The sequence below is a fragment of the Rutilus rutilus genome, assembly GCF_951802725.1.
Source record: "Rutilus rutilus genome assembly, chromosome: 20".
In the NCBI taxonomy this organism is placed as follows: Eukaryota; Metazoa; Chordata; class Actinopteri; order Cypriniformes; family Leuciscidae; genus Rutilus; species Rutilus rutilus.
In genome coordinates, this window is record NC_140225.1 from 20,364,253 (window position 1) to 20,388,132 (window position 23,880).

The following is a 23,880-nucleotide window of genomic DNA, read 5'->3' on the forward strand; positions in this document are numbered from 1 at the left end:
TTGACTGTTTATGCCATTTTGTTAAATTCAGATTTTGTATTCAGTAAAAATAATAATAATAATAATAATAATAATATTTTCTGGAAGCTGAGACGCGAGGACAGGAAGCGATGAAAGGAAACGAGGATGCACAAATAAGAAATGAGAAGCACTCAATAAGTGATTATTGATATGCATTTAAGCATTTGCAATGAACAGAGGATTCGCCTGATGGAGCAAAAAGTCAGTTTAATAGCAGAAATGTTAACAATTATAATTTATGTCCTTTTTGTCAACACACATACAAAAAAATGTTTTTAATGAGCAGCATTTTACTATAACGTGAGAAAACGTTTCAAGCCAAGATTTTGATTAGCTAAATCATGGCAGCAACAAACTGAACTGTGATACGTAAAAGTGCAATAAACATTTATTAATACATCTATTTTAAAAACATATTAAACATGGTTTGTTTATAAAACATATAAAAGTGTAATAAAAAAGACTGCTGAATCAGTTTCTAAATTAGTTCTGTTGAAATTAACGATTCGCGGAAATGACTCGTTTTCCCCTCACTAGCGGTTTGAAGATGTTACGCGCATGCGCTCTAGTCGCTCCAATACGGTCTCAATGGGTGCACTATTTGGCGGCGTGTCCTGAATCCCGGCTGTATAGTTGCGTGATCTCTCTCTCACACACACACACACATATATATATATATTTATATTTATATGCATACAGACACAGACTCAAACACGCACCCACTGTTTCCGATTCGCTTCTCTTACCTGATCTCATCCGGAGGCTCCATAACCGGCTATGAATTGACGGGATGGCTCTCCTTTCACCCGTGCATGAATCAGAACATGTCCAGGACAATAGAGGTCGACTTTGCAAAGACTAGTGTATGATATGAGTCCCGGTGCACACTTTATTTCTCTATCCGTCTGCAGAGTTGAGGCTCGCCCGTGTGTGCACTGACGCCATGTTTCCAGCAGCGAGCCGCTGATGAGGGAGTGACATACACACACACACACTGTCTACGGCAGCTCGTGCAGTACATCAGACCCGCTGCCACCAACCGGATCACGGCCGCCCCGTTCAGACGCACACAGGAACTGCAGAGGAAAACCCCCTCACAAAAGATCCCAGATTTGACATGTTTCTAGGACATGGTGCGCATGAGTGCTAAAAAAATAATAATGCACTTTTATACAGCACACATTTAAAGTACATGTTTCATTCATATCGTTTGCTCAAAGTTCGGTAGGCGACACAAGATAAAAAATGTATACTAATAGTAGGCCTAATAACTATTTTCTGTTTTTAATAATAATAGGTAATTTTTATTATATTTTATAATGAAACGCATTCGCATTATTTTACATGATCTAATTTCAAGTTTCTTTTAGTTTATTATGTGAACATTTCTTTCTTCTTTAACAAGGGTTGATTGTTTTATAGCCACTGCTAAATTATCGAAGTTGGATTTATTCACTTTTAATGATTTTGTTTTTCATAAAATGATCAAATTACATTTACTCATACATTTTAATTTTATATAAAATTAACAAATGATATGTATGCATAACTTCCAATTTATTTAAATAATCACATTTTGAGATTTACTTAACATGCAAAATAAAAAAATGCCTACAACTTTTGATTAATTTACTAAAATAAACAGTATAGATTTTACTTAGTTTCACAGTTGCTAAGTCTACTTTAAAAATTGGGTGCAAAACCTGGGAATAAATTTTACTAGTTTTTACAGTATACACTGACACAGTTAGAAATACCATTAAACTTTGATGCAAATATTTGCATATGCATCAAAACCTGCACGGTCTAAAAATACATCAGGCCAGAACAAAGTGTTTGGTGCAGGAGCCCACAGTGCAGCGCACAGGGTCTGTCCCTGGTGAGACGCAGGAGGAGCCTGGCCCGGAGTCACCCCACAGAGCCCAGCACCTCCAAGCACCGGAAGCTCCTCCACCGGGCAGAGTCGTCCAAAAGGCACGAGTGAAATGGCCCCCAGCCAGTAAATCAAAGAGTGGCACCAATTTGGGGAGGATACCGCCCGTATAATATCAAGCATGTGGAAGGGGGATGTCGACTGCCACCTGCAAGCTATGTCCGCAGTCATCGTGAGCTATGAAACAGAGCATTTGACAGGAGGAGGAGAAATCTGGCGAAGCGCCCTACATCATGAATCAAAGAGCGACAAGAGCTCCAGGCCCTCACAAGGCGGTTCAAGAGTGCAGAGGAGGGGGAGAAACCACCACTTGCGGATATCCTCAGGAAAAAGCTCATAACACTGCAGAGGACAGAGTGGCATAGGAGACGGGGCAGGGAGAGAGCCAGGAAAAGAGCTGCTTTCATAGCTAACCCCTTCGGTTTTACAAGGGAATTGCTTGGCAGCAAGCGAAGCGGACGCCTCACATGCTCCAAGGAGGAGGTTGACCAATATCTCCACGCCACACTGCAGGATCCTCAGTGAAACCAGGAATTGGAACACCAGAGGGCCCTTCTGGATCAACCAGCCCCAGAAGTCGACTTCGATATGAGGGAGCCGAGCCTGAAAGAGATCCAAGAAGTGGTGAAAGCAGCCAGAGCCAGTTCAGCTCCTGTACAGAGCGGAGTATCATACAAGGTTTACAAGCGCTGCCCAGAACTGCTCCAATGCCTCTGGAAACTGTTGTGTACAATATGGCGCAGAGGGGTTGTTGCCAAGCAATGGAGGTATGCTGAAGGGGTGTAGATTCCTAAGGAAGAAAATTCCACAAACCTTAAGCAGTTCAGATCCATCTCTTTGCTCAGCGTTGAGGCAAGATTTACTTCAGCATCGTATCTCGACAGCTGACAGAATTCCTGCTAAAGAACAACTATATCGACACATCAGTGCAGAAGGGAGGGACTCCAGGGATGCCAGTCACACAGTTGATCAGAGGCACGCAAAGGGAAAGGAGATCTGGTTGTGCTGTGGCTAGACCTGGCCAACGCTTACGGTTCAATACCATACAAGTTGGTAGAGACTACGTTGAACCGGTACCATGTTCCCAGCAAGATCAAGGACCTCCTCTTGGACTATTATAACAACTTCAGATTGAAAGTCACATCTGGGCCTAAAACATGAAGTTGGCAGCAGCTGGAGAAGGGCATTATCACCGGGTACATCGCCCTCGCCATGAACATGGTAGTGAAGGCTGCAGAGGGGTAGTGCAGAGGCCCCTTAACAAGGTCTGGCGTGCGGCTGCCCCCCATCAGGGCCTACATGGATGACCTCACTATCACTACATCCTCTGTACTAGGCAGTAGATGGATACTTCAAGGTCTTGAGAGGATTATCAAGTGGGCGAGAATGAGCTTCAAACCAATGAAATCCAGGTCACCTGTCTTGAAGCGAGGCAGGGTGTCCGACAAGTTCCATTTCGCCCTGGATGGCACCACGATACCATCCATCACTGAGAAGCCAGTCAAGAGTTTGGGAAAACTTTTTGACCAGAGACTTAGAGATGTGGCAGCTGTCCAGTTATATAGAGTTAGAGACCTGGCTCAGCAGAGTAGACAAGTCAGGGCTGCCAGGAAAATTTAAGTCCTGGATTTACCAACACGGCATCCTGCCCCGCATTCTCTGGCCTCTGCTGGTGTATGATGTACCAGTCACATCAGTAGAGGCAATGGAGAGGAAGATCAGCAGGTACCTTCATAGGTGGCTAGGATTGCCACGCAGCATCAGCAGCGCAGCTTGTACGGACAACATTCTGCAGCTTCCATTCAAAAGCATCACAGAAGAATTCAAGGTCTCCCGCACTAGAGAGGTCAAAAGACTCAAAAGACCCAAAAGTCTCAGCGGCAAGCATTGAAATCTTGGGAGCTGGAGGCGGCAGAGGCGAGGCTGAGGCACAAGGCACAAGGCAGTGGTGGGGACAGTGGCGAAGGGAAGAGCAGGCTTCGGGAGCTTTCCATCGCCTAAGTACAGCAAGGCCCAGGGCAAGGAGAGAAGGTGGCTTGTTCAGGAGGAAGTGAGAGCAGCTGTGGGAGAAATAAAATTAAGTAGAATGGCAGGCATGAGACAGCAGGGGGCTTGGATGAGATGGGAGAGTGCGATGGAGCGAAAGTTTACCTCGACCGACATCTGGCGAGCAGAGCCCCAACACATAAAATTCCTGATCCAAGCCGTTTATGATACCCTTCCCAGCCCGGCAAACCTCCAACTCTGGGGCAAGGCTGACACACCGTCCTGTCCTATCTGCTCTGGGAGAGGAACTCTGAGCACATCCTGAGCAGCTGATGGCCGATACCGCTGGCAGCACGACCAGGTGCTGAAGGTAGTGGCCGAGTTTGTCTCCTCAGCCATAACAAAGTGCAGGCACCACCACCCCCCAGAAAGTACATGTCATTCATAAAGGCAGGAGAGAAGCCCAAACCACAGCCAAGAGTTGTTGAAGGCCTGCTCACTACAGCACAGGACTGGCAGCTGATGGTCGATCTAGGCAGACAACTCAAGTTCCCGACACATATCGCAGTGACATCTTTGCAACCTGACATCATTCTGTCAGAGGCCACGAAACAGCTTGCCCTGACAGAACTGACTGTGTCCTGGGAAGACCGCTTGGAAGAAGCATTGGAGAGCACACTGCCACCCAGTAGAAGTAGGATGTAGAGGTTTTGATGGACGCTCTCTCTACAGAGCCTACACCCGGCTGGGCATGAGCGGGCCGTTGAAGAAAACAGCCATCAGGGTTGCAACAGAAGCAGCAGAGAGAGCTTCTAGATGGCTGTGGATAAAGAGGGGAGATCCGTGGGCTAATGCTGCTGGGACGCAAGTCGGGGCTTGATCAACCCTGGCTGGGTCGCCTGGGCGAGGGTGTATGATGTTGTGAGACCCGAAACACCCGGTTAACCCAGGATACATCACTGATGATGCATCCCAGCACATCCGTAGGATGTTTCATTCACCAATCATAGGACTATGTGACTGAATTTACAATTTTACACTGTAAAAAAATATTGTTGGTTTAACTTAAAAAATGTTACCTGGTTGCCTTAATTTTGAGGTCATTGAAATAAAAAAAATGTGAGTTAATACAATGGAGATCGTTTTAATAAAAACTCATAATATTTTGTTATCTGAACACATTAATTATCGAAGCTGATTTGACAAAAGATAAAAAGTTGTGATAAATCATGAAAATAATTTTTACAATGTATCTGATGAGCGTTAGGTCTAATATTTGTAATTTCTCTGGATTCTGTAACTATGGTCAAATGAAAAATCTTAAACTTCATTGATTTTGATAGACATTTGCTCAAGTGTTACTGAAACGTTGGAAAAACAAGGTCTTGTTAGAGAAAACAGAGATAGACACTGTAAAAAATTATTTTCAAGATTTGTTATCACAACATTTTTTTCTTTCGTTAAATCACCTTAGATAATTTATGTGGTTCAGATAACATAATATTTTGAGTCAATCTATGTCATTCTGAATTTTACATTTTTAAATTTTAACTTTAAGGCAACCAGGTTACTTACCTTTTTAAATTAATTTTTAAACCTATAATAAATAGGAAAATGTGTACAGCTCAATAAACTGTGGGGCAGCTACAGTTGTGGTCAGAATTATTGCCAACCCTGGTAAATATGATCAAAGATGGCTTTAAAAATAAATCTGCTTTGTTTATCCTTTTGATCTTTCATTAAAAATATTCACAGAAATCTAACCTTTCATTGAAGTAAAAGAATTGAACGTGGGAGGAAAATCACATTATGAAATAAATGTTTTTTCTCCAAAACACGTTGGCCACAATTATTGGCACCCCTAGAACTTTTTATGAGTAAAATATCTCTGAAGTATATTCCCATTTATATATTCCCAGTCCACTGGAATTTTTTTTTTTTTTTTTTTTCAGGGTGACTAGTAGCATGAAATTGTCCAGCCATGACTTCCTGTTACAGATGAGTATAAATATGAAGAAACACACATGCCAAATTCCCTTAATCATCCATCTCAATGAGTAAAACCAAAGAATATAGTTCTGATGTGCAGTAAAAGATTGTTGAGCTTCACAAAATAGAAAGTGGCTGTAAGAAAATAGCTAAAGCATTGAAAATCCCCATTTCCACCATCAGGGCAATATTGTTTCAATCAACTAAAGATGAAATGAATCTGCCTGGAAGAGGACGTGTGTCTATATTGTCCTAATGTATATGGCGAGGAACATTTGAGTGGCCAAAAACTCTCCAAGGATCACAGATGGAGAACTGAAGAGATTAGTTGAGTCTTGGGGTCAGAAAGCCTAAAAGAAATGATCAAACAACTCGGTGCATCACCACAAGTTGTTTGGGAGGGTTTCAAGAAAAATCTTATCAGCATATTCATTTGTCAGTCAGGACTGGAACTTAAAAAGGGACCGGATTCTATGGTCAGGTGAAACTAAAAAAGAGCTTTTTGGCAGCAAACCCAGCAGATTGGTTTGGTGCAAACAGAGATAAAAAGTACCCCATGCCCATGGTTAAATATACTTCTGGATCTTTAATGTTGTGGGCCTATTTTTTTTTGCTGGAGGTCCTGGACATCTTGTTCAGATACATGGTATCATGGATTCTAGCAAATACCAACAGATAAAAAAATCAAAACCTGACCGCTTCTGCTAGAAAACTTGTAATGGGCCGTGGTTGGATCTTCCATCAGGACAATGATCCAAAACAAACATCAAAATCAACATAATAATGTGTCACTGAGCACAAAATGAAGCTTCTGCCATGACCGTCCCAGTCTCCTGACCTGAACCCTATAGATAGAAAATGAGTGGGGTGATTGAACTGAAGAGAAGAGCAACATGGAGCTGGAAATCTGAAGGATCTGGAGAGATTCTGTCAGGAGAAATGATCTCTGATCTCTTGTCAGATCTTCTCCAAACTCATCAGGCATTATAGGAGAAAACTCAGAGCTGTTATCTTGGCAAAAGAAGGTTGCAAAAAGTATTTAATAAAAGCATGCCAATAATTGTGGCCAACGTGTTTTGGAGAAAAACATATATTTCATAATGTGATTTACCCCCCACTTTCAATATATTTTACTTCAATGAATTTTCTGAATGAGAGATCAAAAGGATAAACAATTCAATTCAATTCAATTCAAATGTATTTGTATAGCGCTTTTCACAATACATATTGTTTCAAAGCAGCTTTACAGAAAGTGCATTTCAGAAATGTTCATAGAGAAATACAGTTAGTTAATCATGTATTGATTTAGGGCATAAACATATCGCCAGCGTCGAGTCGTCTCTTCACGGGCGTCGAGTCGTCTCTTTACGGGCGTCGAGTCGTCTCTTCACGGGCGTCGAGTCGTCTCGTCACGGGCGTCGAGTCGTCTCGTCACGGGCGTCGAGTCGTCTCTTCACGGGCGTCGAGTCGTCTCGTCACGGGCGTCGAGTCGTCTCTTCACGGGCGTCGAGTCGTCTCTTCACGGGCGTCGAGTCGTCTCGTCACGGGCGTCGAGTCTTCTCTTCACGGGCGTCGAGTCGTCTCTTCACGGGTGTTGGGGCATCTGTAGTTTCCATGGGAGGCTGGATACAAACTGGAGCTGACGATCTGTATTTATCTCGGGAACAATGCAGATTTATTTTTTACAGCCTTCTTTGATCATACTTACCAGGGTTGCCAATAATTCTGACCTCAACTATTCATGCTGAAGGTATGAAGCTTTGCCTCAGAGCACAGCCTGATTGATCCTGATGAGAAGTGCACAGGTATTTGGAGGTCAATTCATGATTCCAGGATGAGAGAACAACAAAAAAGGGTGCAGCAGGAGTGTGTTTGTGTTTGAAACAAAACTGCGCAAAGCTCAAGAAACTCACTGAACCAGGAGAGACTGACAGGAGAGTATAATATAAGGCACTTGGATGGACATGTCACACACATTTTTATTTTTAATGCCAAGAATACACAAGAGGCAAATATGAGCTTATATGAACAATGAAATACTTAGCATTGCCTTGGTCATAAATGTAAATAATTTTTTGAATGCTCCATTGTTTTGTCTTTGATAATTCTATAATAATTGCAACCTTGTTAGTCAATTAGATTGACCTTTTAAAGCATGCATAATCCCTATAAAAATAAGTTTGTTTTCAAACAATTTCAGACCAGTTGAGAAGGAATTCCTGCTTCATCACCACACCACATCAAAGACAATTAGGTATTGCTTCGGTTTGAATTGGAGTTCAAAATTGTTCAAAAAAAAAAAAAAAACTATTTAACAGAAGTAAAATATTAAATAGTTTTTGTCTTTGCGTCTTGTATCAAGTTTTCCCACTAAGTGGCGCCATTTTTCCATGCTGATATTTAAACTGTTACATAAACGTTGCTTGAGGTAGACAATGCATGTCTACTTTATTGATAAGAAACACTGCTCCAGTCTAGACGTTTAATGTCACTATAAAGCCTATTCTTACTGAATACGAGTCCCCTTCAAAGTCTATGATGGCACCACACAGATCCAATCCTGCTTTGTGCAAAATTATAATCTGTACTTATTGTACCAGCAGTAAACAAACATTGAGCAATCCACCTCCTGTTACTGCTCAGTGGTTTAAATTCCCAATGCAGAATTCTGAAATATCACACAGAACAGCCTCTATTTTTAGAGTCTCAACAGCCTGGCAAGATGATATAAAAAAGCAATATTGAAAAGTCACAGAAGGCATATTTGCTTTTGTTCAGGATTTAAAGTTTTGGTAAAATCCTGCCAACTTTAAAACTGCATGTTCCACTGTATAAAGAAGTGAAAGGCCAGATATCAGTTACAAGAAAGTCCTACGCAGGTTATCTCTTTTATACAAATGGCTTCTGAAAAACAGATTTGAAATAAAGTTAAAGTTTTTGTTAAAAATGAGTCCAAAAAAAGCTGATTCTATCATGAAGTCATTGTGGCTGTGCCATTTAACATCTTAAAATCACTGCATTGATGCACTTCTGACACTTTTTGTCATTCATTTCAAGGCATTGAAAAACTATTGTGTCCACCCCTCTGTGAGAAAGTGTAACTAAAAGTGGTGAATGAAAAGGGAAGCTTTTTCCCAACTGGCCTACAAGAGCCCAGATTTCACTACCTCACCAACTTCACACAGGTTGTTACCTTGGAAACAGTCACCGCATGTGTCTGCATCATATTCAAGAAACAAGGCCATATAAAAGAATGAAACTGTCACTGTGTAGAAAATATGGGCCATATTCTGTAACGTGTGACAGGTTAGATTGTGTTTATCAGTAAACTTATATATCTTTATTACCACACAGGGTTAAAGTTTAGACTGAATGGTGAAACGAGAGGTCATATCCTACATGGTTCTGTGAAAGTAAAAAAACTATGTGCATAAAGCATGCATTTTATGTTTAGAAAAAATAAATAGAATAGAAAAACAGAAACTAATATTTTTAGTGAAGCAAAACACATCACCGATGTAGTCCGATTCTTGAAACAATGGCACTTATGAGTCGGTTATAGGGGTGTAACGGTTCACGGTTAAAAATTGAACCGTTCTCCACCCACGGTTCGACACGCACTTGCTCCGCGGATCATCTCAAATCTGTAGACGCATCTATAATAGCCTATGGTTTGTTGAAAACAACAACGGGTAAAATGAACATACAGAGTTTGGCTATAGTAAGTTTCTGTTGATGGATATGCATTCATGCTTCCCAATACATGACAACTGCAATGATCAAAAAAGTCACTTTGTAAACTCTGTTCAATAGGAATGTCATCACCCGGGTGTTGATGGTGGGCGAGCGCAGGTGAGACCTGAACAGCACACGTTGCTATCTGTGTTTAAACTAAACTCCTTTAAGCTTTGCCAATTTAAACATTCAAGCGCAAGATGACGACTGAGAAGATTTGTGCACTCAATATAAAGTTATCTTTCAAGTCTTGCGCTTGAATGGAAAAATTCACACAAAAATTGTCAACATGCCCATCTTGGTGAGTATCCTAGCAAACATAAGTTAACGTAAAACAGTTTAGAAAGACAACGCATGTGTATCAGTATTCTGGATCCGTGCATTATTTCTTAAAGTGACAGCAGCCTAATATTCCTGCTGTCTGTGTTTTTAATGTTAATCAAACAACAAAAGACAAGGAAATTACCCACTGCTAGCTTTTTTAATTTCATTTTACATTTGATTATTTAAATCAATTTCTGTACCTGAAAACCACTGTTAGACCTATACCTATCACTGTTTATTTTATTTGTATCTTTACTCTATTGTATTTATTTGTGCTGTTGCTTGTAGTTTTCTTTTTTATTATTTGACAGTATTTTTTTTCCCTGAACATAGCACATAACAAATCCATGACCCTAAAACAGTGACGCAAACCGAACCGTGAGTAATTTGAACCGTTACACTAAAACTAAATGTGCCACCAATGCAGTCCGATTCCTGAACGAATTACTCTCATTAGGTGGTTTATTTGAGTAGATCAAAAACATAGCACCAGAGATTTACAGTAGTTTGATTCTCGAAAGAATAACTCTTACGAGTCGGTTCATTTTAGTGAATCAAAAAATACAGCGCCACGGATGTAGTCCGATTCTGGAAAGTATAATATTCTATAGGGCTGCGTCCGAAATCGCATACTTTTTTGGAAGGTACTATAGGTTCTATATAGTATGAATGTGTGTAGTATGAATGCAATCCGGACGTACTATGAATAACTACTATATTATTTTGTTTGGTTTAGCCTACTCTTTGAGTGCTGTGAATTTGGACATACTTCTTTTGTAACATACTGTTTTTCATCTACTATTGTAGGAAAGTATGCGACTTCGAATGCAGCCTAAGGGTGCTTCTCATTTCCTATTTGCGCATTCTCTTTTCCTTTTTTTTGAAAAAGCTCCACCCCCTTAGGATGCGAAGGAAGGATACACCTGTGCATCCTCGCTCATGACTCCTCAGGAAGTGTCCTTGCTCGCCGTTCCTCGCCCAAGTGGTGCTCACTGCAGTCAAATGACGTCCAGCTCCACCTCTCTGGACGGGATGGAGGAATATAGTTGTGGGTTGGGGTGTGGTTGAATATTCTAGCTCCACCCATTAGACCCAAATTACATTCTCTCCTCCTCGCTGGACATCTAGCAAGGGGGAGACATAAGCTCTACCTATTTGCTCTGCAGTAAGCAGCCCCTCTCCTCACCTCATCGCGGTGCAATTTGAGATGCCCTTCAAGATGGCTGAGTTAGATCGGTTTCCGGGTCACGGGCTGGAGGACGGAGGAGCAAGGAAACAAGTACACCTCAATTTGATTATTGAGAAGCACCCTACGGCTGCATCCGAAATCGCATACTCTCTTGAGTAAGTACTTATTTTGAATAATTACTTCATGGCCGTACAAATTATCTGCATTATTGTAAGAGACAGAGGGAAGCCCATCACACTCACAAGCTTTATTTAGAATTAGAGTTCAGACTGCAGGCAAATGTAGCCCAAATCCGTTTTTTACTCAGATCTGTTTTTCTCATGACAGTGTGAACAGCACAAACCACATGGAATCTGATCATTTAAATTCTGATTTGTGCCACTTCCATAAGTGGTACTAAATCCGATAGAGGTCAGAAGTTTTGTAATGCGACCGCAGTCTGAACAGTCGTATCGGAATTCATGTGACTTTTACGTCACTCTAGGTCAACATTCATCACAATTCTGTGCTCATGGGAGTCACTTCAAAGATTTTACATACTCAATGTTATCAAGACAGTTGCGAAAGTACAGTAGTCAACATTTGAAGTGGATCAAAAAAGTTTGTCAAAGTTATCCTAAGACAAGAACGGGTATTGTTCAAAATTCATGTATGACTTTGATGAAAGGTTTCGATCCACTTTAAATGTTGACTACTGTAGTATGAATGTAATCCGGACGTACTACATTCGCCATGTTGTCATTTTCATGTGACCTGCAGAGTCACCAAATTATTACCCCCCTAGTATTGGTAGGTTTAGGATTTGTTTTGTGGGGGAGGGGTTAGGATTAGGGGTGGGGTTAGGATTAGGCAATCAGGTACTGACTTCAACGAGTGGGTAATAATTTGGCAGGGGGTCGAAATTCGCCACAACACCTGCTTCACTGCCATTCACAAATCCTCTCCGTGGGATAGTAAAGTGTCCATCGTATAGGCTACACACTTCAGAATCTCGTCGAAAGAAGTAGGTAATCCGCATACTTTTTGCCTACTCATTCCTTAATGAGTAGCCTAATGTGAATTCAGACATAGCCTACTTCTTTTGTCTCATACTTTTTTCGCCTACTATATAGTAAGGAAGTATGAGATTTTGGATGCAGCCTACCTGTGTGTTTGACTTGCCTTTGAAATGACCACGACAGCGATTCGAAAGCATACGGAGCTGTCTGCTCTATAATCACTCTCGCGGTACTTTGATGTCATACACCGATAGTGTCAAACACACCTAATGACTCTCACGAGCTGGTTCATTTCAGTAAATCAACAAAATAATTCCCCAATGAATGACTCTCATGATTCACTTTTTTAGTGAATCAAAAACAAACGTAAATAAATATATGTTAGCCTACCACTTTATTCGTTCGAGTTGGCTACTTTTATTCAATATGTAGAAAATAAGGACAAATTATTGAATTGCATTTATGCTGCTTCTAAAAAGTCCCTGAAAATAAATTAAATAGCCCACTCGTTGCAAAAATTGTAGGCCTAATACATTGGCTCGATGGTGTTTTAAGCCCCCAATGGCTCCTTAGAGGCAGCTAACCCTACCCTCAACCTTAAACCTACCCATCACACCAATACATTGATTTCTGATGTGTTCTGTTAAGTGGAAATAAACCGATTCAATGGCTGGCAGCAGACTCATTTGTTTGAAATATTTATTTCTCAAAACAAGCAAAGGGATCATTATTGGAACCAAAATCATTGAGAAGAGCCAGAATCGTAAGTTCTGAACCAAAACCGATTAGCATCTTTCCACCACAGCAACCATGCACAATCCTCTGCCTGAGATTGCAACAATGATGTGTAAGTAGGAGGTTGTTAAACTCGGCACATACAGTGATGCTCTTTCCTCTCTGATGTGTTACCTGGTGGGCGAGAGCCAGTGACGTCACGTCCCCGTTACGAGCTGAGCTCGAGCTTCCTCGCCCTGCATTCGGAGCCACTCGTTTAAACAAGGGCATTAAACGCATCTAAACCACACGAGCCCGACATCATCAACATCGGATCTAATAGGGAAAACCGAAGATGCTCCAATCCCTCGCCGGTAATTCGTGTGTGCGCTTGATTCAGAGCAACAAATCGGCATGGTATTTTCTGTTTCTGGTGCTCGGCTATATTTTATATCTCATATTCGGTGCGGTGGTGTTCTCCTCTGTGGAGCTGCCGTATGAAGACCTCCTGCGCCAGCAGCTCAGAGAGATCAAACGACAGTTCCTCCAGGAGCACGAATGTCTGTCCGAGGAGCGGCTGGAGAGGTTTCTGTCCAAAGCGTTGGAGGCCAGCAACTATGGGGTGTCTATTCTCAACAACGCATCGGCCAGCTGGAACTGGGACTTCACCTCGTCTTTGTTTTTTGCAAGCACTGTCTTATCAACCACAGGTGAGTCATTGAGCAATGCGGATAAAGTCATAAAGTTATATGACTGCATGACATTAAATAACTAACCTGCATACCTGATACTTTGAAGATCCGATGCAATTCATGTTTTTTAATGGTGCACCATTTGATGATTTTATATATTTGCAATGACCTATATTTATTTTAAAGGCTTAAGCAAGGCATCAATAATAACAACAACACACAACACAGACATCTCATTTCTCCTTTCCGACTCTTTTTCAAATAGGCTAAGTTTAATCCACTTCTGATCATAACAGAGAAGTTCTTCTCCTTTTGTAGCCTTCTTGTTTTTCTCCATTTTCTTTGTTCCCTTCGAGAAGCTGTCTTGTCTGTCATTTAACACCTGCCTTAACGCAGAAATGTTACCTTAGACAGGTATCCAATTCTCAAACGGGCGTGAAACGGACAACAACTTTATAGAAGATCTACAATTTGGTCTTATTCAGATTGTGACCTATATAGCCTACAGAAACGGGCCTGCATGCTCGAGAATAGGAAGCTCAGACATGCAGATAACGATTTTTAGTTTCTGTTCTATTGAAGTGGACTCCATATTGTTTCCCAGAAATAAAAAAACTTGAAATGAAAACAACCCCTCTTCTCTCATTATGAAACACGCCATTCATAACAAGCCTCAGCATGTACAACTATCCAAACCAGTAGGCTATAACATGAAAGACTAGGCTATATCTTCTTTAACCCTGTAAAGACTGACATAATAAATAATTATTAATTATGAATAAAATGATTAATTATTGAGCAAAAATAAGCAAAATATGTTTTTATTTAAATGGCTAAAAAATAATATGGATTTTTGAGTTTGTAATGAAAATCAAGTCTGCATGTAAATATCAATTATCACTTTATATCTCACAATAATATATCTTAGTAAATGCTTTTATGATCAAAGCTTTGTAGTTTTAATCGTGGTGGGCAAATCATATAATGCAGTGAAATACAATGAATTAACATTTCTCAAAAGCCTGATGTATACTTTTTTATACATTTTAACATGATTTAAAAAATAAAAATAATAATAATCATTAAAAAAATGGATAATCAAGTAAATCTAAGATGCTTCAGTCCAGTAAATGTTCATCTTATTAATATCAAAAGTAATAACAATATTAAAGTTATTACGTTTACAAAATCATTCAAGATTTCATAGCAAAAAGACACGTCTACCAGGACCACATATTTAGAATTATACTAAAAGGCCATTTACTTACTATAATGTATGAATTATTAATCAGAGGGTAGAAGGCATGTAGTGAGGGTTAGTGGTATAAAAGGAGCATCTCAGTCTTTGCAAGCAAAAATGGGTCATGACTCATGGCTCACCACTTTGTTCCTAATTTCATGAGAATTGTCAAACAATCCAAGTCACATTTCTCAATGCCAGATTGCAAAGAATTTGGGTCTTTTACCATCTACCATACATAATTTTAGGAAATGAAAATTAATTTTAGGAAATGTGCGTGACCTTTGAGCCCTCAGATGTCATTGCATGAGAAACCATCATGCTACTGTGTTAAAGATAGCCACATGGGCTCGGGAGTACTTTGGAAAACCGTTGTCACTTAACAAAGTATACTGGTGCATCAAGAAATACAACTTCAATCACTGTTGCGCAAGGAGAAATACATCAATTCTTGACATCAGTGCAAATGGTATGAGTGACTTGAAAATGTGTGAAAGATTGTACAGAGACATATCATAGATGTGTGCTCATAGAAATAACCATCAAGATGACATCTTTTCTGGGAAGCAAGACAATGCCAGGCCTCATTCTGCACTTGCTAGACACTACACCGTACAGTGGATGTGCTTGACTGGCTGCCTGAAGTTCATATCTGTCTCTTATAGAAAATGTATGACCCATCATGAAAAGTAGAATCAGACGACGTCCACGGACTGTTGAGTATCAAGCGAGATTGGGTAAAAAATCCACTGGCAAAACTGCAACAAATAGTATCCTCAATTCCCAAGTGATTAAAAAGTGTAATTAAAAGGAAAGGTGATGTGACACAGTGGTAAACATGCCTCTGTCCCAACTTTTTTGGAGGGTGTTGCAGACATCAAAATCAAAATTTATATGTGTTAAATAAAATTAAAAAATGGGGTTGTATGAGTAAAATCACTGTGATGATTTACCAGGAAAAAAAAAATTCAGCCATTTTATCATTAACACAGACATTCAATATCTATTTCCCCTTTACATGTATGCATGTTACACAAAAGATAGTTTCAGATCTTCTTTCTTTTTATCTAAAAAAGGAAATTTGAACAAGAGCGGAATAAGGCCATAGAAGTATAACCACAGTTTTTTAACCTGATTTGGCACAGTCATCACATTAAAGACATCATGTTCCTCATGCTCAGGGCCAGAGCATGCTCAATGGCTAGAGAATACCCAGAATGCACTGTGAGAGTCGCACGCGTAATTAATTTGAATTTCCACGTCTGACCAGAAGATGGCGCACGCAGATGAATCATCCATCCATTTTCCAAACCGCTGGTCCAGTACAGCGTCAAATCCGTCAAATCTTATAGGTATAAATTCCTTTTTAATTGATTATTAAATTGTTTCATCAAGGTTTATTGATGGTTTCCATGACAGAGTTCAGGAGTTGGGCTTAAACTTATGGTAATCACTAGAAATTGTTCTTTGGTCATTTCCTTTTCAAAGTGGCATTTATGTCCTTGCTTCCTTATTAATTGACTTTGCTCTGTAACGCAAATCCTTCTAGCACGATTGTGTCTGAGGCTCGAGGCATTTAGGGACCCTGCAAATTAACCTGATTGTTGATGCTCATAATGTGAGATTGTCCATTAGTTGTGAGCTCTAGGGAGGCATCAAACTGCTGAGGGCAGAAATGAGTGCAATATAATCTGTTTATCTCAGGGACAAGCACACAGAAATGAAATTACAGTGCTTGACTGAATGATTAATTCGTTGATAATCCAGGATGGGACTTAATCTACGTGTTAATCTGTGTCTGGCAATGGCTGTGAGACAGTATGGTTTTGTTTTCAGTGATAAGAATAGTGTGTGCTAATCCATGGGTATATGCTAGTCTCCTGAAGGAAACGTTTTCATTAAGTAAATGGGAATGTTTAATGTGTAATTTCCACCTTATAATTCACAGGATATGGTCACACTGCTCCTCTCTCTGATGGTGGGAAGGCTTTCTGCATCATTTACTCTGTGATTGGCATCCCTTTCACCCTCCTCTTCCTCACGGCTGTGGTGCAAAGGATCATGGTCTATAGCACATGGCGGCCCGTTATGTACGTGCACACGCGCTGGGGTCTGTCTAAACCCCTGGTGGCCCTCGTACATGCAACCATGCTGGCCTTCGTGGCTGTGTCCTGTTTCTTCCTCATCCCCGCGGCCATCTTCTCTGCCCTAGAAGAGAACTGGAACTTTCTGGAATCCTTCTACTTCTGCTTTATCTCACTCTCCACTATCGGTCTGGGTGACTATGTGCCTGGAGAGGCCTTCAACCAGAAGTTTCGTGAGCTCTACAAACTGGGCATCACTGGTAGGTGTGGTTTATATGTGCTTTGTTTCTATGTGTCTATGTGTATCAGAAATCACGATTCTCCCACGATTCTGAACAGACAACTAAACAAAATAACATGAAATTTACTAGAGGTTCTGACAAAATATAATTGCTGCAGTCTGTTTAAAACGTTTAAATAATCCAAATGGTTTTTTTGTTTGTTTTTTGAGTGAATGATTCAATGACTCAATAAATACTTCACTTGTTTCATTCATGGATGAATCAACGTTTTTGAACAAATCTCTTAAATGAATGATTCAGTGGCAAATACATTTTTAACAGTCACTTGTCGCCAACTACTGGTGCAATGGTGTAATCGATACAGCCGTTATTTGATGCGTCAAGTTATTTTCAAAAGGTGATTTGCTCTATTTTGATCACTTCCATAAACATCAGTGTTTATATTCAAACTTTAATATAAACTTTTATCCCAGTAGGCCTACTTCTTTGGTAATATGAATTTGTAACAGAAATAACGAGACAGTTTGTGAAGCTGTTTCATACCTATACATGCTAAGGAGTTTATTTAGTTTTTATTCGTTTATTTTTCGAAAATCACAGTTGATGCAGCCGTGTTTCCATTACAGATTTGCGCAAAACTTTTGCGATATTTTGTCGAATATTATGTCGATAAAAAACTATTGAGAAAAGACGGCGTTCGATATTCGATATTATGTCGATAAAAAACTATTGAGAAAAGACGTCGTTTCCATTAACCGATGTTATGTGACTAAAACGTAGATGTGTTATCCAAGCATTAATGGCAACTAAAGCCCCTTATACTTAGGAGCGCCACATATGAGGTGTTTCTAGGTGTTTCTCCCTCATATCTGCTTCAAGGTCTTGATTAATTGTGGCATTTCTTTATTGTTTAGAATCCAGTATTCCCGTAATTCTTATATCCTTTATGATTTTAATAAAGAACTCTTGTCTCGTCTTCTGATCGACTGTTACGTAGGCGCCATGACCTGTAAATGCGAAAAAAGTTTCCATTGCAGTTTTGTGAAATATTCCTTTTTCAAAATTATGTTTTATTAACAAAGTTCTGGAGGAGCACGTTCAGATAACTTAACCTTATTAAACACATGTGGAGCACATTCAGATAATCAAACCTAATTAGACACGAGTGGAGCACACTCTGTTAATCAACGAGTTAAGAGGTGTGTATATATACAGCAAACTTGCCTCCGTTCGTTGACAGTTTAACAGCATCCCTCCACCACCCCATGGGGGTTCTGGGTTCGGGCAAAAATTTCGAGCTCGGAGCCCTCCCCCTGGACAGCACGCCAAATACGCATAATCTTTACTCTGTTTAATTGATGTTAGTTTGAACTTGTGAATTGCCTGAAAAAATACCTCATGCGAGCGTAAACACTTTTTTGCGATATATGGGAGTTTCCATTGGGCGCAATTTCAATTTGCACAATTTAAAGGGTAACGGAAACGCATCTTGAAGTGTGGATTTTTGTCAGAATGCAAAAGATAGAGGACTTAAACTTGACTGAAAGCCTTGAATATGTAAGGAATAATGGCCGTTTCACCTCAGTCAATTTGTCCGCTTATACTACAGTTACCACACATTGTTCCGATGATGTTTCAAGACATTTGTCATGTTTTTGTCCTTAAAACACTCTGTGTGGGACTAATTTCTTACTCATCTCATCATCTTAAGATGTTGCTATTTCCAAAACATCATTTTAGAGTTACGGAGGCTTGAGCCACTGATAGCAGACTAATGCAGTTATTAGAGAGTGAGAGAAAGAGAGAGATTAAAGATTCTGTGTCTCTCAACTGTGTTCGCAACAGTGCCTCTACCAATAGCGAAACTGTAAGTTGATCTTCTCCAAGAACAGTGCTGTTATTACCTCGCTAGTGAGAAATGCTATGTAGTTTTTTTTTGTTAAACTGTTTTACTGATCAAATCTTCAGAGCAGTGCTGAGTGCGTGAGAGAGAGAGTATGTGCTTTCTGCTTTCCATACATAAAATGTAATTTTGTGGCAAAAAAAACATGGAAATAATTTGTTGTTTTTATCCTGTTGTTTACTATATTTATTTTCTTGGTTCGTGTCATTGTGGGTTTTGGTTCTTTTGCTGTTGTCTGTTGTAAGGACCTTTTGAAATAACTGAAATCATTTGGCAAGGTGATATGGAACTGTAATGCGTTCAAGACCTGTCTGGAACTACTTAGCGTGCGTTTCCCTGAAAATAATTGCACACCTTAAAACATGTCACCCAATCAGATTCAAGCTGCACCGTAGTATAAATATTTGTGTGTATTAAAAAAACTCAAAAAAGTCTCAATAACAGATGTCAATAGTAACCATGTTCTGTGGTATTTTTGTAATCTAAACTGATTTAATGTTCTAGTTGTAGTTTTTGCTAACTAAAATGTTAACATTGTGGTCCAATTTAATGGCCCTTATATTTACTCAAGCCTTTTTTTTCTCATAGTAACGTATTTTATTGAGTAAACGCTAGTCGATTCAGTTCCTGTTCTCGTTAGTGAAACGAGTTACTTACAGTATGTAAGTAAAAATACTCCGCTTACTTCCTTTTGTATATCTAAACATCTTCATGTGTAAGTCTGGCCTGTTGTCATAGGAACAGATGGAAGGTAAAAGGAAGTGCATGTGATTTTAAGGGTTCAAATGTTCTTCCACTGCTGCTCTACTGCTCCATCTAGTGTTTGTATTACTTATGAAGCAGTACAGCTCTCCTTTTTTTTTAAAAGTTGCATGAAAATCCCACATGGCTTGTGTACTTGTGTGGGTTTAGTTGATGCAGATGGCGCCATCCTTCTATTCAGTATGTGGGAGTCGGTGAGAAAGGTCCACATTTGCTGTCGTGGCGTAATTGTGGAGGAGGATATGGCATTTGTGAGGCCAACACATGCTGAGTTGGCTTGAAGTCTCATATTTCTTTTGCTCTGACTCTCTGCAGTCTAAAAGCATTTTATTCATGATCCTTGAAGTGGCATATACACACCTTTCCTTTAAAGTTAACATAACATATTTTGCAACCTATTTTATTTAGCATTTTGTAATGTGATGTATTTTTTTATGAAGAAATTTAGAACAGGACTTAACTTTAGGCCTATCCATCAAAAATCGGATTGTGAAAATGGGCACTATATGCCAAACTTAAAGGGATAGTTCACCCAGAAATCCAAAATTCTGTCATTAATTACTCACCCTCATGTCGTTCCAAACCACAAATGAAGATCTTTTTTAAGAAATCTGAGAGCTTTCTGTCCCACCATAGACAGCTACGCAGCTATCAATTTGATGCTTCAAAAGGTTCATAAAGAGATCGTAAAACTAATCCATATGAATTGAGCAGTTTAGTCCAAATTTTCTGAAGAGACTTGAGCCGCGTTTCCACCGAAATTACCCGGAACAGTTTGTCCAAGTCCAATCCCTGAAAGTTCCTGAACTTTGAAAAAGTACTACCTCGCGAGCAGGGACTTTCGGAGGGGGAAATATTTACCCGGAACTTCATTTAGGCCCTGGTTCCTGCGGTGTAAACACACCGAGTACCACCCCAAATTACCCGGAACAATTTGTCCCAGGAACTTTTTACCAGGAACTTTACCAGGCAAATAGTCCGGTGACGTAAGACTACGCGCAACTTTACAGTTCCCACTGGATTTCATCCTCTGAATTTAAGCTTAATAAAGCCTGAACCTTGTCGTCGGTCCATCTGTCGTATTTTTTAAACTCCATTGTTGATTCGAATACTATATTACTGCACGCACCGCAACAGATGGTGGTTGAATAAAATGCTGCGTGGAGTCAACCAATTAAAATGTGGCATGAACTCAACCAATCAGCATGTTCAGCGTCCCACCCCTGAAAGTTCCTGAACTTTGAAAAAGTACTACCTCGCGAGCAGGGACTTTCGGAGGGGGAAATATTTACCCGGAACTTCATTTAGACCCTGGTTCCTGCGGTGTAAACACACCGAGTACCACCCCAAATTACCCGGAACAATTTGTCCCAGGAACTTTTTTACCAGGAACTTTACCAGGCAAATAGTCCGGTGACGTAGGACTTTACAGTTCCCACTGGATTTCATCCTCTGAATTTAAGCTTTAGTTCCTAGAATTAAAGTTCCTAGTTCCTGGGGAAAGTTCCTGCGGTGAAAACACGGCTTTGATCGCTTTATATGATGAACAGATCGAATTTAGGCTTTTATTCACATATAAACATTCATCAACTCACACATCAGTTATGGTAAACGGAAGGTCAAGCATGTTCTCTTGACTGTTCATTCTTGTGTTACGCAGCACGTTTGAGCTTCTACAAGAACCAATGAGATTTGTTCTTGCGCAACAAGCAGGTTCGGTTGAGCTTCTGTTTATGATCTTCAATGTGTTCATATAAAGCAATCGAGTATCTTCAGAAAATTTGGCCTAAACCTCTCAATTCATATGGGTTAGGTTTACGATCTCTTGATGAACCTTTTTGAAGCGTCAAAGTGGTAGATGTGTAGCTGTAACGAAAGTCATACGGGTAAAGGATGATAGAATTTTCGTTTTTGGATGAACTAACATTTTAAGCTAGGTGGTTGGAAGGGTGTTGCAAGTAAACAAGTAATAAAAACTCAGTGAGTGTTTTAGCGCAATTTTCTCACGTCATGGGATCACAACACTCAAAATTCAATTTTTGAAGCATAAAGGAAAGTTTTTTGATCAAATCTTTTTTTCTAATATTATTGTACATTTTAGAAGCTATCGATTGCAATTTGTTTCAACTCGATAGCTATTATGGTTGCCGAGAAATTTGCAAAAAACGGAATTTTTTCTGGAATTTCCAGGAAATCCAAAATCTTTTCCTGGATTTTTTTTGTGCGTTCCCGAGATTAGACCTTCCTTAACATAATGCCGAAAACCCGAAGTCTCTAGGTGGTCTGGTTGAGGAGTAGATAGAAGTGCAAGATTGGTGCGCACAGACAGAACGAACAGAAATCATGAGTTAACAATCGCAATTTTGTCCGGTGGAAAATATAAAGACATTTTTAATATCAGATGTTTAAGTGTCCATTTGTAACATTTTGCCAGACTGGAGAAAACTCCTTTCAAACTACAATGAAGCAAGAAACACACACACAGACTTGTAGAGCATACAGAGAAATGTTTGAGGTGAAACGCACCATTAAACTAATTTAGTTAGCATAAACTCGGTAAAAAGTTTACATTCCTTCATCTCTCCATCTCTCTCCCCTTTGTGTTCCACAGTGTATCTCCTCCTCGGTCTGATTGCCATGCTGGTGGTGTTGGAGACCTTCTGTGAGCTGCAGCAGTTGAAGCAGCTGAGGAAGATGTTTTATCTGAAGAAGGAGAAGCCCCAGGATCGCCTGGCCATCATGGAACATGACCACCTGGCTTTTACCTCCATGCCAGACTGTACCATCAACTCGCCCCAGGAAGATAAAACCGAGCCTTTTGTGGACTTCCCTGTCCTAACCTCTCCGGGAGGTGATGACCCCATGATCAAATAGATGTTTTAGCTTCCATCAACATAACCTTCAATCGGGGAAGACATCTTTAGCCGAGGGTTCTCGCACGTGACTTGCTGGCCACAGAATTGTGAAAATTACTTGAACATATCACTTGAGATTCTGCGTATATAACAGCCCTCTACAAACCGATGCCAATCTGGCTTCCTGTTTCTTGACGTTATGAAACCGCTCAGTGTGCTTACTGAATATCTGCAAATGATCATAAGCACACTTAGGCCTAGCCCATAAAAACCCGGGAGCTAGATTAAAAAGCATACATAATTGCACACTAAAATCTAGTATGTACTTGTCTATTGAGATTGTCGAAATGGTAGAAGTAACCCCGACAGCATTTGTGGTATAATGTTGATTACCACAAAAACTTTTTAAGAAAGCAAAAATGGTTCTCAAAATGAAAGGTTTCAGTGAGGCACTTACAATGGACGTGAATGGGGCCAATTCGTAAACACTAAAATACTACATTAATACTATATAAAATATACTATCATTGTTTGGACAAAAAAAAAAATACAATGGAAGTCAATGGGAACCAAAACTGTTTGGTTATCAACATTCTTCGAAATATCTATTGTTGTGTTCAGCAGAAGAAAGAAATGCAACATGAGGGTGAGTAAATGACAGAATTTTCATTTTTGGGTGCAGACTATCACTTTACATTTTTTAAAATTGGACCCATTTACTGTAATAGTAAGACCCTTATTGTAACCTCAAATTTAGATTAAACTTGTATTGCACCTGGAATATTATTTTAAAGTCAATTTTTTTTCAAAAATAGACTCTAAATCGTAAAGCACTCCTGCCGTGATCTAAACTTCGAATAAAGACCACTGTCTTCTCAGATCTTCATAAATATGTTGTGAGTGCTCAATATATATATTGTTGGAGACCTGTCATCAAACATAGTAGTTGCACATCCATCATCTGTTAAGTGTTATTTCAGACTCACATGATCTACCTTGTGAGTTTGCTAACAGTAAGATTTAGATTTTAAGATTTAAATGATATCTTCTACAAGTGGCTAACGAAAATATTCTAGCAATCTCATGAAGCTGTATTGCTCTAATGCATTAAAATGTTAAGACTATGATGCACTATAATGCAGCATATACTGTAGCATAAATCGGTGTCGAAGCGCAAAAAACTGTATACGTAAAGGGGAGTCATTACACGTTT

At 39.8% G+C, this 23,880-nt stretch overlaps 2 protein-coding genes across 4 annotated transcripts in view; one reads left to right on the forward strand and one right to left on the reverse strand.

The window, feature by feature from the left end:
• The window catches only part of map3k4 (mitogen-activated protein kinase kinase kinase 4), a 37,024-nt gene extending 35,915 nt beyond the window's left edge, over positions 1-1,109 (reverse strand). Inside the window, exon 1 of one of the 3 annotated variants that reach the window (XM_084391727.1) lies at positions 768-1,109. In XM_084391727.1, coding sequence (XP_084247853.1) covers positions 768-790 — 23 coding nt within the window. In that variant the 5' untranslated portion in view covers positions 791-1,109. The remainder of the gene's footprint in view (positions 1-767) is intronic. The other 2 variants (XM_084391729.1, XM_084391728.1) reach the window with 2 other exon arrangements.
• An 11,958-nt stretch (positions 1,110-13,067) lies between these two features.
• On the forward strand, positions 13,068-23,204 carry kcnk1b (potassium channel, subfamily K, member 1b). The gene is made up of 3 exons (XM_084391355.1): positions 13,068-13,599; positions 16,770-17,165; positions 22,424-23,204. The coding sequence occupies exons 1-3, from the start codon at positions 13,245-13,247 to the stop codon at positions 22,684-22,686; spliced, it is 1,014 nt and encodes a 337-aa protein (XP_084247481.1). The 5' UTR covers positions 13,068-13,244; the 3' UTR covers positions 22,687-23,204.
• Positions 23,205-23,880: the final 676 nt, after the last annotated feature.